This window comes from Corapipo altera, unplaced genomic scaffold, assembly GCF_003945725.1.
Source record: "Corapipo altera isolate COAL_440 unplaced genomic scaffold, ASM394572v1 0, whole genome shotgun sequence".
NCBI lineage: Eukaryota > Metazoa > Chordata > Aves > Passeriformes > Pipridae > Corapipo > Corapipo altera.
Window position 1 is genome coordinate 62,036,517 of NW_020884872.1, and position 15,231 is coordinate 62,051,747.

Below are 15,231 nucleotides of genomic sequence, written 5' to 3' on the forward strand. Positions count from 1 at the left end.
CATGTATAATTCCCTTTGCCAAACTAGTTGTATTTAGAAAGTCAGATTTGAAAAAGGTGTCCTTAATTAGCCTTTCTGATTGATCTAATTGGAGCACTATCCAGTCAGAAATTTAAGTAGGATAGCATTATCAAATTCAAATTGCTAAGCAAATGGGGGTTCTTCATAAATTGGCATAAGGGTAATCCCATTCTGCAAATCTCTTTCAAAGGTGGCAATAAAACACAACACCAGCAATCTGTTAAACAGTAGTCCAGGGGACCATCTAATCATACAATAATGAATATGTTACTTAGATTCTATATTAAACTCTTAAATAATTTCTTTTTTTCTAAGAATATTTTTCTGCATCCATATGTCCAAGTGAGAGTTCCTTGAGATGTCTGAGCAACTTCAGGGATTTTCTGAGAGCAGCATCATGAAAAGTGTTCTTCTCTCTGTTCTGTCAGATGCATTGTACCTCTCATGAAGTCTAAAGTATATGACCCACTGATGCCATCAACCTTTTGAAGCAGAGAATGATACCCAGTAGGCTTTTCCATCTCTTTGTATAAAACAGACCTGATCTCATTATGGCTGTTAAAGGATATTTTGAATGTAAATCCAGGCATACTAAGAGGAATGTGGAGGAAAAGACTGTCTTTTACCAAAGTGGCCAGATTTTGAATGGTTCAATATCTATATAGCCTTTGTAATTATTTTTATGAGACTTTGCAAAGGAAAACAAATAGCATTTGAAAAGCTTTACTGCATTGATTCTGCTTTGGTCGAAATCAGGCTCCTACACAGAAACCGACAGATTCTGTCCACTCAACAGAGTCCACCTATAGTCAGAATGTAAACACAGCCATCAAAATGACATAGAAATAGATTTCTTCAGAAGCTTGCCGTGTCTCTCTCCTCAGTGGCACCCTCCTCAGTCAATGTCTATAAAAAATTTTCCATATCCAAATTTGAGGCAGGCTTACAAAGTAAAAAAACTTAGTGCCTTCTAATTAAAGATTTGCAACCAGATAATTGGCAACCAGTGAAGAAGGTTCAGTGGTGTAATATTTAGATAATCATTGGTGTAATATATAGATAATCATTGGTGGCTTGATAGTGTGACAGATGGGGATAGCTTCTTTAAATTATGGAGCTTTTATATTGGTATTTTCAGGAAATGTCAACAGTGTGATTATATTTTCATTAATGTTGTCTTTCCTTCTAATTCATTGCTTTTGTTTGTCATAATCACTTGTTAACTTTTGTCTCTAACTATACAATCTGTTAATATTTGTATAGGATGCCTCACAGTGGTCCTGGTTAATGACTATATTCCTAAACATTGATGCAGTAAAATATGTAGCATTTACTAAATATTGCGAATTAGATATGGAAATTATTGATACTGTAATTATGACAAGCTCACAATAAAGTTATTAAAAAATGTGAATATCATGCAAATTATGCAAATGGTTACACAAATTTGGTTAGATTTCAGATTTAAGAGTCATAGCATTTTTAGATTCTAGTGCTGAAACAATCCCATTGAAAAATCTGTGGCACTGCCTTGATCAAGAGTACAAAAATGTGTTATATTAAAAATGTATAAAACCTTTTCTTGTCTGTTAATTATTGCAGTTTTGTTTTCCTTAATTCTCAGGAAAAAGCTTTGGGGCTCTACAACAAAGATTTACAGTTTAAAACTATGAATTTGTCATATTACTGAAGTTTCCCCCTAGCTTCTCAGCTAAGGGCAGGGCTGGCACAGCTAGCCTTTGTGTACTTGCTCACTGCAGCCCTAGGCCAGGAAGAGTTTTTTTATGGTGGAATGGGGAAGAGATGAAAATATCTTTTCATGATGTCATATGGTCTTTTCACAGCAAATTAGAGTCAGGACCAGTCAACTTATAGGCAAACATTGGAAACCAACTTCTGGGCGTCCATTCTCTTCTTTCTCATCTGATAGGAGTAAATGAGGCATCCTTTTTACTGATCAGATATTTCCAGTTCACTGCTAACTATAAACTTAAGTGTTTGTACCTTTGAGAAGCACAGTGAGAAATTTCAAGGACTGTGAGCTGTGTCTGGGCCACAGATAAAAGCTGTTTTTCTGCTGTGGAAGTTTCGTCATTGTTGTGAATTTTGGAAGCAGAGCCTATCCATGTCTGTGACTCACAGGTTTGATTTGCCTCCAGAACAGCAAGGCAGAGGCCAAAGACCCATTGTTGGGATCTGTGGACCAGCCCGCTGTGAGGATGGAAAATTTTCAGGTAACACATCTTTCTCTTACATTGTCTTTAAATAAAAATACGTGATTTCCGTTGAATTATAAATGTGAAATTAAAGCATACTTCTGTAAGAACTATATTAAATATTCTATGTACTCCATGTAATCCTGACATATTCCTCCAATATTTGTCATTTTGGACAAATGAGAACAAGAATTAAATCCATAGGCCATCATATTTTAAAGACTTTTGAAGTGTTTTATGCCATGTCAATAGAAAACATATATTGCAATATAAAACAAGCAAACAAAATCCCAACAACCAAAACCAGGGAAACTGAGTAAGGATTATAGACCTCAGAAACTTTTATTTATGTTATTAGGAAGAGACCATGAGATCCAAGAGGTTTAAAAATGTGGCAGTCCACTCTTATTTTACTGCCAGTCATTTCGCTAACCTGAGCTACGTGATTGCATTGCCTGACTGAAAGAAGCCTTTAAACAGACAAACCAATATAAATACTCAGGTTGGAGACAATTCTGTTTAATAACAGCAAGAATGTGTATAGAACTATTTGTTTACCTCTACTCATTTCTGTCAAAATCAATTGTAATTAAACAGAAATCCAATGACAGCTTCTCTGGGCAACTCATTCCAGTGCCTCACCACCCTTACAGTCAAGAATACTGTGTTGGTTAGACCAGAGAAATAAAAACTACAGAGAATTTTTCACCTTGTTTCAGTACAGAATGAATTCTAAATGGAAATATTTTCAGTAGTGAACACAAATTCTCAACATCAAGGGTGAAAGGAATTTATCTCTTAGACAAGTCAGTGTAAACTCTATGCATGCATTCATAGGCAGATCCTTTTCCTTGTAATGTGAAACAAGGGTCATCAAAAATGTGCATTACTATTAACTCTGTAATGCACTGAAGAATAGAGTATTTCAAGAGTGTGAAACAACATGCCTTCAAAAAAAAGGCAGCATAGATTTTGAAATGGTTCCTGCAGTGGGTTTTTATTTGGACCTTGTAGTTAATAGTTGTTCCAGTCAACTGAGTCAACCAACAAACCATCCCTGACAATTAATGTTTATTTTTTAGCTTCCATATTTATAGAAAGAAAGGAAAAAAAAGTCAGTTAGAAAAAGGTGTTTATGCAATGGTAAAAGCTAGACATCACCTGTTGAAAGAGCAAAAAGGAGTAAGATATCTGAAAGACGAGCTTTCCCAGCACAATAAAAAATAACAAAAGCTACTGACATTTTTAAATAGTCAGTGTTATTCATGTAGTTATCTAGCCATATTCTTATTTAGCCTTTACCATTGAACATATGGTAATAAAAAGCTATATTTTGTGAGTAAAACATTTAGAAAATAATGGACTTGAATGACCATCTACCTGATCAGATCTTATAAATGGTAATGTTCCTAACTCTGTCTTGTTTAACTTCAATTACAATTTGATAAAATAATTTACAGGTTTTGTGAGTAAAATTATGGTATAGGACTAGGTGTAGATCTAGGTCTACATCTAGGTACATATCCAGACTTGTGTATAAGGGAAATCAGATTTTAAATATAGGTAGATACATTTATTTACATAAATATATATATAAATATATACTTATATGTGCATATACATTTATTTATAGTCTGATTTTCCAAGTCTGGACAGTTACTATTAAGCTATATGGAGTACTTTGATACAGAGTATAGTGTTCTTCATCTTATAAGCATAGGACATTAAATATTTCTTAAAAATGTTTGCATGGTGATGTTTACTTTTCACTTGTTTTTCTGCTTTGTGCATATGTGTAATTTAAATAATTGGGGTCCAGTTAAATTAGAGCAAATATTTTGTTTATTGACTTGATTTGGCCACATTGAGTCACTGTTTAAAAAAATAATAATTCTTGAGTTTCTTCTCTGTTATCTTTATGCAAATTTCATAAAATTAATGAATCAAAATAAAATATCTCCATTTTAGTCATTGAAAGGAATCAGCTATCTAAAGTATTAATCAATTAATTTTATAGTGCAAATGAAATCAGTAGCCACAATTAATTCTGTTCACAATATTTATAAGGAAATCATAGGAAATTATAGATATCACACTAAAAGTATCTATTTCTTTTAACTTGCTATGGAAGGCAGATGTTAAATACATCTCCTATAGAATAAAATATGTAAGATAGGTTTTATCTTGCACCAAAAATACATATCTTGCATTGCATTTTGTATGTTGCAAATATAACTTTCATCCTATACCATCTCTAAATTTCTATCCAGAATACATTTCCCATCTAAGCGACTGTTGTTTACAGATAACTTGTTTCCTTTTCTTTCTATGGCTGATAATTTAGCAATTCTATTTTAGTGTATGCTCTCCCCTAAGTGCATAAAGCACTTCTGACTGTTTACCCTTAAAACTCTAGAGAGTTAGGAAAACCTCTAGACTGGTTTTGTTTATTGTACACACATGCACTGTTAAGGGTTTATTTTCAACAGGAGAGAGACAAGTACAGAGATAAAGACCAATGACACATATCACTCTACCGGCACATCCTGCTGTACAGCACAGCATATGACCTATTTTACATGTATATATTTACCTTTAAACTGATTCTGTTTTCTCATATGCACTAATTTGACCCTTGGTGGTGATAGCTTTTGTGTTGTAGTTTCTGCTACTTGTAAAAAAGTCCCTGTTTGATTTTCTTCACTGTCTGCTAGCTGTAGCAATCAAAATTACAGGCTAATGGTTAGACAAGCAGCTTATAATGTATGATAATCAATACTCAAAATCCATTTCCTATGATGTGACATAAAAGCATGAAGTGAAAAGACACAGATTTTCAGGACTAGAGCTCCAATGCTCATGCAATGCAGGTGGTTTTCAATTCAAGGTCATTCAGTATTTCTTTTTTCTTCTTTTTTGGCTTCATATTTAATTCAGTCACTTCTATGATGCCCAGGGAGCAGAAATGGAAAGTTAGTCGATGCTGTGAGTAGAAATGCAAGTACAAAAACTGCTTTAACAAATGCAGGAAATGAGAAGAGGAAAGAAGATATGGCATGCAATATATATATATAACATATATATGCTACATGATATACATCTCTTTTACTTAGAGATAGCCAGCAAACTTTGCATTTTTGTTGGCAGTAATGAATAATGTAAACACTGTGTAAGGCTTCTCCTCATACCAGTGTATGTATATGTGAAAGAGCTAAAAATATAAATCTTCAAATATAACTTGATTGCAACAAATTAACCTAATGAGTCTTGAAAATCTCAAAGCATAGTTTTTGACACAGTACTGAATACCTAGTATAATAAACTTATTTCCAGTGACTAAGAAATTCTCTGATCTTTACCTTGTATCTGAAGTTTGTTCATTTCAGTCTCAGTTTAGGGAAAAAAATTTAATTATTTTGAAGAAATACAGTTCAGTTGAGTTTTAGAAAAAAGTAATTTTCCAAATCGAATTTCCCAGTTCTATATTTCATATGCATATATATGTTGTAAATGTAGATAGAAGAGAATTGTATATAAATATATATGAACATTTCTTTGATGTATTGTAAGATAATATGACATAGAACTACTACCTGAAAGACAGTAACTATTTCCCTTTTAAAATGGCCTTTTTTTGTGAAATAAAATAGACTGTAATGTATTGAATCTTCCCAGCAGTGTTCAGTGGGGGTCTCCCAGTACAGTGTGAGGTCTTGACACATGGTTAGAAAGTTTTATGGGAAGTACTACCATTGGGGTTTGTTTTTTTTCCTGAGAAAAAGGAAGGAGCAAAAAAGGAGCTTGCTTTGCTGGAATAATTGAAAAGAGAAGAGCAGAGAGAAGTGCTGGACAATTGATTGTGCAGTTCTGAACATTCTATGGTATCTTACATTCAGCAAGGTTTATTTTCACCTCTTGTTAAAAAGCAACAAAATTGTTTACAAATACCAATACGGAGGATAGTTAAACTTACAAAATAATAGTTGGAAAGCTGATTAGTTGTTTAGGTTTGAAAGTGCCAGAAAACTTTTACTCAGCATTGTCATGAATTCCATATATGAGAAAAATATTTTGAGATATATCTAGGGAAAATCCTAAAGAAAATACCTATTATTTCTCCTTACTATATAAGTCCACTTTTAAAGCTAGAGGCTGAGCTTGCCACAAATCTTCTCTGAAGGATTAGGAGGATGAGCAAAATAACAAAATTATTTAATAGCAAACATCTGAAAAATCTGAAGTTCTAAATTAACATTGGAACAGTTTGACTTGGAACACTGTATGTTTATTTCTGCTGGATTTCTGTGATAAAGTGTTATCAAACTTGGCTAATATTAACTATTACCATGCTACAACTAAGAACTTTCCCCTCCAATGCTCTTGCCCCATGTGTTTTTTAAAATATATTGATTTGGTTTGTTTTGTGAAGTTTTATGGGTTTGCTGCCCCTTTTTCTTTTTTTTTTTTTTGAGGGATTTGTTTGTTTGTTTTGGATTTTTTCTGTTTGATTTGCTTTTTGGTTGTGTTTTGGTTTTGTTGGGTTTTTGTTTGTTGGTTTGTTTGTTTTTCAGAGAGAATAGCAGTTTTACTCACCCGTTTTAAGCTACAGCTTTTTGATGCTATAGAAGCTCCAGAAAACTAGATACAGAGAATTTTAATGGAGGTGAACTAATGGGTAGAATGAGGTATAGAGCTATGTCCTTTATTTGTATGGCTCCCATTTCATTAAGCAATTGCCACACATTTGTTGTGTGGAATATGTCCATGATTATGCATGCCATCACAGTCAAGTGAAGTAAAATGAAACACAACAAACTGAAATTTCTTCCTTAAACTCTTTTTAGTTCTGTCACTGTGTTACTGTCCCAACGTCGGGGGTGTCTTTTACTCTTGTTTTTCATCATGATAGTTCTATTTTTTAATGTATACTAGAATCAGTGTGCAGATTACTTTTCCTTGGAACTCAAAGAATCATAGAATGGTTTGGGGTCAGAAGGGATCTTGAAAGATCTGCCATGACAGGAATATCTGTCACTAGATCAGGTTGCTCACAGTCCCATTCAACATGACTTTGAAATCTTCCAGTAATGGGGCATCCACAATTTCTCTGGGAAATCTGTTTCAGTTTCTCACTACCCTTAAATTAAAGAGTTTCTACCTCATGTATGTACAGTCTAAATCTGCTTTCTTTTAGTTTATGGAGCCCAGGACACAACTGGCTTTCTGGGCTTTGAGCACACACTGCTGACTCGTTTAATTTTTCACCCACCAGTACCCCAAGTTCTTCTTCACAGGTCTGTTCTCAATCTGTCCAACTCCCAGTCTGTATTGATACTGGTAAACTCTCCAACCTGGGTGTTGGACCTTGCACTTAGCCTTGTTGAATTTCATGAGATTCACATGGCCCTCACCTTTCAAGCCTGTCAAGGTCCCTTTGGAGGACATCCCTTCCCTCTAGTGAATCAGACGCACTACTCAGCTTGTTGTATCTGTGGGCGTACTCAATCCCACTGTCTCAATGATGCAGACACTAAATAATGTTAGTCCCAATGTAGACCCTGGAGGGACACCATTCATTTCTGGTTTCCACTTGAACATTTCAGCCATTGACTGGAACTCTTAGCTTGTGACAGTCCAGACAGTTTGTTATTGATCTGATAGTCCATCATCAAATCAATCTATCTGCAATTTAACAGCAAGAATATTATGCAGGACCACATCAAAGGCCTTGTCCACTGATGCAATCACTCCATCATAGAAGACCCCTGGATTAGTCAGGCAAAATGGTGAAACCATGTTGTCCATCTCTAATGACACTCCCTGTCTCCCATATGTTTTGACATATCTCCAAGAAGATCTGTTCCATGATCTTACCAGGTACACAGGTGAGGCTAACTCACCTCTGTGAATTTTACATTTAAAACCTTTATGTCACATTCATTTCCTCAACAGTCACTCTGTTCTGCTGTCCCTGTACCTCATTCTGTCTTGCTTTCGATATCTTTTAGGGCTTGCACCATACTTAGATTTTAAAGTCTTCTAGGAAGGGAGCAAATATATAGTATGACACTTTTTCACAGAACTGTATCATTAACAAGTATCAGTTCTGAGTAAATTATCTCATTCCAATTTAACTGATCACTGTGACATAACACAATTTTACTTAAAATTAAATCATATTTACTCATATATTTTTAGAAAGGTGAAGAGTCAAAACTGTTTACACTACTGGATTTTTGTAGATCAGCTTTGGTGTTTCGACAGCACAATCATCCATTAATCTGGTGGTGATATAAGATTAGTAGGAATTCATTTTCTAATTTGGAAAGATGATTGCTTAAATTTTTCCTATGTTTGCATCAACATGTTGGTCTGCTTTTCTGAAGACTTGTGCATGTTCGCTTCATCTTTACATTTAAAGGTGTACTAACAGGTTTTTGTCTAACTGGAATTCCAGGCATTTTTTAAATACTGAATTCCTCAAATAAAATCAATATTGAACCCCTCGGCCCATTATGTGAAAGAAAAATACTTCATAGCTAAAGATCAATGTGTAGTAAACTGAAACCTAGAGATGATAAAAGGATTTATTCTATTTATTGTTTTTCTTATCCCTGATATTTGGTTAGAGTCATGAGTACAATTGTAAAATAGTAAATGTTGGCCCAAACATAATCTATTAATGTAAACGACAGACGAGCTAAGGTTTTTAAAACAGAAAGTTTTCTTTGAATTGTAGAGCAGGCAGTATCAAAATTTATGTTCTAAAAATGAAGCAAAGAAATCTCATTTAGCTATATACTTTGAAAGAAATAGAATATAGAAATCCTATCTGAAAACATTATCAGTTCAAATAGTGTGTCACAGTTTGTCATTCTTCCAAATTGTATGTATTGAGCAAATCCGTTTTCACTTACTTGCACCAAAACAAAAAAGGGAAAAACTGATTACATGATCCATACTCATGTATAATAAAATTGCAATACGCACTTTTTGACAGGCTTATATTTAATGCATACTGATGGGAAATTCTAGTTCTCTGTTCTCAGCAGGAAAAGTAGGGTTTTAAGAAAACCTTTTTATTTTGTGACTGTCACACAACATAACAATTATAAATGAAATGGAGGTGACAAGAATGAAAAACCAGCTTGCTGATTTTTATGAAGTGTTTGTATTTCCAGAAAGGCACTCATTGCAGTTATTTGATTTGAAAAATTAATCCTTATAATTCCTTTTGAGTTCCTTAAGTACTGTTCACTCTTTTCCAGGATGAGTTTTACAGAACAAAGCCTAACAGATTTCTACAGCAGATTAGTTTACACATGAAGCTCAATTCCACTGAGAATGACTCTGTAATGACCCCTTTATATTTCCGTTGGGCTGTGTGAATGCTTTAATATGTAGAGAACAGAGTTAAATAAATCTATTGTCTCAACTAACACGTTTATGCAAACCTTCTGAAATATTTAATTATATCTTCTTCTTTTTCTCCACAATTAAGAAACCAGATATCAAGACCATCATGTGTTTATTATAGCCTATCCATTAGACTAAATACGTTCACTTATAATTAGGGGTTTTTCTCTTTCTCCTTTGTTTTGCAGAGCAAGAAGAATGTGTTAACTGCACAGATGAATGCAGAGTGCTTGGTCATTCTGACAGGTGTTGGATGCCACAATTTCCTGCAGCCAGTCAGGCTGAGAATGCAGATTATCGCACAAATCTCTTTGTACCCACAGTTGAAGCTAATGTTGAGACTGAGACATACGAAACTGTGAATCCCACTGGGAAAAAGACTTTTTGTACATTTGGGAAAGACAAGAGAGAGCACACTATTCTCATTGCCAATGTTAAACCTTACTTAAAAGCCAAACGTGCCCTGAGTCCTCTGCTTCAGGAGGTTCCCTCAGCATCGAGCAGCCCAACCAAGACATGTATTGAGCCTTGCACCTCAACAAAAGGACCACTGGATGGTTGTGAAGTGAAATCAGGAGCCTTGGCTGAACCCAGCAGCCAGTACTTGTCAACTGACAGTCAGTATCTATCGCCCAGTAAACAGTCAAAAGACGCTTCCTTCATTGCATCAGATCAGATGGCTAGGGCCTTTGCAGATGTACATTCCCGAGTGAGCCGAGACTCGAGTGAGATGGACTCTGTTCTGGAGCAGTTAGACCGTTCAGCCCGGGATCTAGGCAGGGAGTCGGTGGATGCCGAGGAAGTTGTGAGAGAAATAGACAAGCTCTTGCAGGACTGTCGGGGAAGTGACCCTGTGGCCATCAGAAAGTGAGGGGGAAAATGGACAGGCCGACAGTTTGGTTCTTCTTCTGCTGATTAAAAGTAAATAAATAAATAAATCCCCTGCTTGTAACAGAATTAACAGGAATGAAGGAAGACCAATGCTGCTTTAAGGCTTTTAGTGAACATCTGAAGTGCCCACAAGTATGTTCTTTTCACTGCTCTTTCTTTTTGACAGATAACACTGGTTTCATTTTGACCAAACTTTCATTAGGACAGGGTCAAGTACACCAAGAATAAAATGAAAGAAGGAAAGACAGTGCCATTTTGACAATCTGATAGGAAGGTGTGAGAAAGATGGAGTGGAAATACGTGTGATACTTTAAGACTGTCCTCAAATAGCTGATGCTGACTTTACTGTTTACGTATAAACCCCAAGAAAAAAAGGGTTGAATAATGCTGATCTGTGGTGGATTTCTAGCAGTCACCACAGGCTTCTATTGAAAGTCCTATAAAGAGTTATTGTAGTAGTCCAAGTGACATCAAACATTAACATTCATTTGTGGTAAATATTTATGTACAAAGTTATCTGCCACAAATATGGGAAAGAAAAAAAAGAACAATAAAACAGAAAGAACCATTCCAGAACATTATTCAAGGAAACATATCCTAATCATTAATGAAACACTTCATATCATATTAAGGTTAAGTGTAAAATGATATAGTCCATCTTGTCCTGCACACACATAAGCTAACTCACTTGATAAAAAAGAAAAAAAATTAATATCTATTTAGCTTTTTAGTGTCCAACAAAACTATAAATAGTTAGTGATAAGTTTTAAAAAAAAAGGAAGTAAAATAAAGTTTGAAAAAAAATAGAATTACCTTAAGGGTAATACAGAAAAGAAATTAACATTATTAACACTTTTTTATTCATTTGTGGACACTAAAATAGCTCAGGAGGGTGAAAATGTCTTAGACATCCACAAAAATCACATGGTCATTTAAATGTGCAAATGTAAGAAAATTCAGTGTGTTTACATCAAATGACATATTTTTATTGATTTATTGCAGATTCAGTGCATATGAGCCAAATTGTTGAGTGTATAAGAGCTATATTGTGTATTTTATTAAATTAATATATAGTTGTGTTGCAAAAATATTTGGGCTTATATTGTAAATGGCAAGTGTTGCCTCGGTAGCTGTCGAACTCTATGAGTTTTGTTTTTTCCTGCTTCCTTTTCCCCATGGAATATTGGAAGCAGCGCCTCAGAGCAAAGTCTCTTGTTTAATGTATGGTCTACGAAGTACTGCAGTACATAATCTGTTCAAAATGTGTTTGAGTGAGCTGATGGAGCTAACTGAACAGCCTACAAATTCATCCATCAGTCATGGTTATGTGCAAGTCCTTGTAGAAGCTTCTATTGCAAACTCATGTGTAATAACAAAAATTACACTCGAGCCAAAAGCTGGAACCTCCTTGGTTGTTTTTTTTTTCAAACACATGCAACCAGCCTGTTTAATGTAGGATATTTGATTGGCTTCTTCAGAGATGACACCATTTCCAAAGTTTTGGTATAAAATTCATAGAACTGAAAAATGTTTCAGTACCGATATGACATAAGGAGTATTTAATCTGATTCTTCAGAATATGCAATTGCTTAGTGCAGTTCTAGATAAACACTGGTTATTTTGGGGAGTGGTTTTAGTTTGATTTTCACTTGAATAGTATTTTCAGATAACTTGGTATATAGTTTCTACTTTTTATTATTTTTTTCTAAGAGTGTTTTTATTGCATTTGAAAAATTCAAAATTACTTTCAGGTATAACTTAAACAACAACACACATTCAAAATGAACTTGCACAGAACAAGAAGAAGCAGAAGAATAAAATTACTAGCTCAGGATATATACTTCAGATAGTCCGTTGAAAATACCACTATGGCACATTGTTAAAAAGTTAGATATTGGGGTTATTAAATTTAATCTGTACTATAAAACCACTTATAAAACAGATTGTCACTCTGAAATACCATAAGCCATAGTCTTTCAAGAAAGAAAGTTGACCCAACAGCCTATTTTGGTTTTGGGATTGCATTTAAATGGTGATTCTTAGCTAGTTAGTCCCACAATGAATTGTCTTTGGGAGACAACCGTTCTGACAGTTTGCTTTTAGCTCCTCCTGCTAAAAAAAATCCACTATTACATGTAAGAAAAGGATCTTGTACATGTCTTATCAAGCTACTCTCCATGTTTTGGACAATTTATGTATCTAAAATGTGGTGTTGTCTGTGTTATATAATTTTATTTTTTTGGCCAGGAGACCTGAGATTGGTTTTGCTTGATAGCTTGATAGCTTGAAATTCCATTGTGGAGAGGATTTCTTATTGTTTGATTGATCTTTTATACGTATTTTCGTGGTGCCCATCACTTCAGTGTCTGTGCACCAAATCTTTAGCTCTGCCGGTGAGATCCATTATTCAGCAAAATCTAAGCCAATATGTAAATGCAGTCAAGTGATGGAGATTTGTGTATTTTATAAATGATTTTAACACTGAATAACCAATTGTACAATTCATGTATGTTTCTGAAGACATAAAACCACAACATTCTGAGAAAGGGCTGTGCCAATGTAAGAGGAATTTACCTTAAGGCTCTCTGTCACTAGTGATTTACTAGCTTTAGCTGTTTAACACATTATCTGTATTTAGTAGTGATTATTTATTTACCAGTCTGAGGTAATTCAGAATTCATGACTCACAGCTTTATAGAAGAGTTTAGGAAACCTTGCTTTTATTTAATTTGGCTTATGACTGCCTTGTGTTGTAGAACTCTGGCATACTGCTTCCAATAAGGATATCCCAGGTTAAAAACTCTATTTCACAATTTAGAATGGATGCATAATGAACCAATAAACCAGTAAAACTTATACAATGTGAGTTTTGCTGGTTCAGTCAAAATTAACATGATTGTGTGTGAAGGACATACTGCACACAAAAGAATTTAAAAAGTGTTTTTTCTCCATGGTATCTCTAGTATCACCATTGGAGAAAGAGGCAGCAATGAAAGATAAAATTTTGGAGTTATTTCGCTCATTTCTTACATATATGCTTTATAAGATTAGGGGAAAATATCTGCCACATCATTATAAAGAGAATGTTGGAGTTAAGGGAGGCAAGTTAAGCAACTAATAAATTAGTACTGTACACTGTGAATAACGAGTAAGGCATTCTATATCTTTTTTTAATTAACAAAAGCCAGAAACTGGGAGTTCCTTATACAATTGGCCAAGCAAATCAGAACTCAAAATCAGACCTTTATTTCCTTTTTTTTTTTTTTTAATTGGCATATTTATCAGGAGATTCTCCTGAACTGTGATTTGCCACTTAAGAATAGACATTTCCCAGTCCAAGTTACCCTAGAAGTCAAACGTTGCTCATAGTGAAGCAAGATGTATCACTCAAACAGTTTTCATGCTGCTTGCTGTCAAATGAAAGGGCAATTGCTGAGGTCAAGTAGGAGTCTGAAGCCTAGCATAACATCCACATGCTCATTATTGTTTAATTACTTTCTTTTTACATCAGGTAGTGATTATTATTGCATTAATTTAAATGGGAGTTTTGGCTATCAAGATTTGTTGATTTGAAGTGTAATTGAATGAAATCCGATTAAGGTTTTGACTTCTCTGGCCCAATTGTGATACAGGTTGGCATTCTCATTTATCAGCCCCTGTCTCCCCATATGGCTCAAAGTTGCACCAATGACTGGTGAATGACACAAAAACCCCCAAACAAAAGCAGCATACATTGTATGGATTTTCTCAACCGCTATTGTTTAATGGCTGTGTTTAATGTGACCTATCTGGAAAATGAGGACTACGAATAAAAAGCAATTACTAATAGTGGTGTTGCCTGCTTTTGCATTCATTAACACAGAAGAAATGTGTTAAACACTGCATACCACAGGGAGCCTGATGGTAATTACTTTGGAAAAGCAACTTGTGGCAATGCGGCTGTTACAGCTAGTTATCAGTTTGCCAAAAAAATGACAGTTCCTGCTTCATTTATTAGAAATGTGTAACTGTTTTCTCTCAACAGGAAAGTGGTGAAGAGTTTTCATCAAGCTGAGTAGGTTTATCTTTTAAGCAGCTGATGCACTGAATCCCTACAGGCTGTTATTTGCTCATAGAAACATGGAGCTGAATAAAGGATATTTTGGTTTAGTACACTGGTGTGAGTTCACCAAGAACATTATAAATTGGGTATAAGCTCTCAAAGACTGTCATACCAGCAGAGGAGATCAAAACACCGCTTAAGTATACAAATGGAGAAAAAACCCCTGAAGAATGCAAAGGGTTGGAGTTTGGTTGTGGGGTTTTTTTTCAAACGTCTTTTTTAAGACTCTGAGCAATTTTATTCATGTTGCTGTAAAAAACATGACAAATGGCTGGGAAAAATTTTACTAAGTCCTATTTCTTTTCCCAGTTTTTTTGTTATAATTTAACACTTTTATTAACCTCTTTTGTTTGATTGTTTTTTGTTATGTTTGAACATTATGATTAATCCTTAGAGTGTATGGCCTTCTCTGTCTCTGTTCCTATGTGATTATAGCAATGACATACCAAATTGTGTAAAGCCTGTACACCAGATTTCTTAGGGTTTTTTTTTAGGAAGAGTTGGTTTGTCTTTTGTTTGGTTTTTTTTGTTTCATTTTTTTTGTTGCTTTTGGGGTTTGTTTTTTTTATTTTGGTTTGTTTGTTT

General features: G+C 34.6%; 1 protein-coding gene across 11 annotated transcripts in view; it reads left to right on the forward strand.

Moving 5' to 3' along the window:
* Positions 1-14,696, forward strand: part of PCDH17 (protocadherin 17) — a 92,196-nt gene extending 77,500 nt beyond the window's left edge. For 6 of the 11 annotated variants that reach the window (XM_027650137.1, XM_027650185.1, XM_027650177.1 and 3 more), the window contains 2 exons: positions 2,181-2,255; positions 9,842-14,696. In XM_027650137.1, coding sequence (XP_027505938.1) covers positions 2,181-2,255; positions 9,842-10,524 — 758 coding nt within the window. In that variant the 3' untranslated portion in view covers positions 10,525-14,696. Of the gene's footprint in view, positions 1-2,163; positions 2,256-5,174; positions 5,223-9,841 lie in introns of all 11 variants that reach the window. The other 5 variants (XM_027650212.1, XM_027650221.1, XM_027650230.1 and 2 more) reach the window with 4 other exon arrangements.
* The last annotated feature ends 535 nt before the right edge of the window (positions 14,697-15,231 follow it).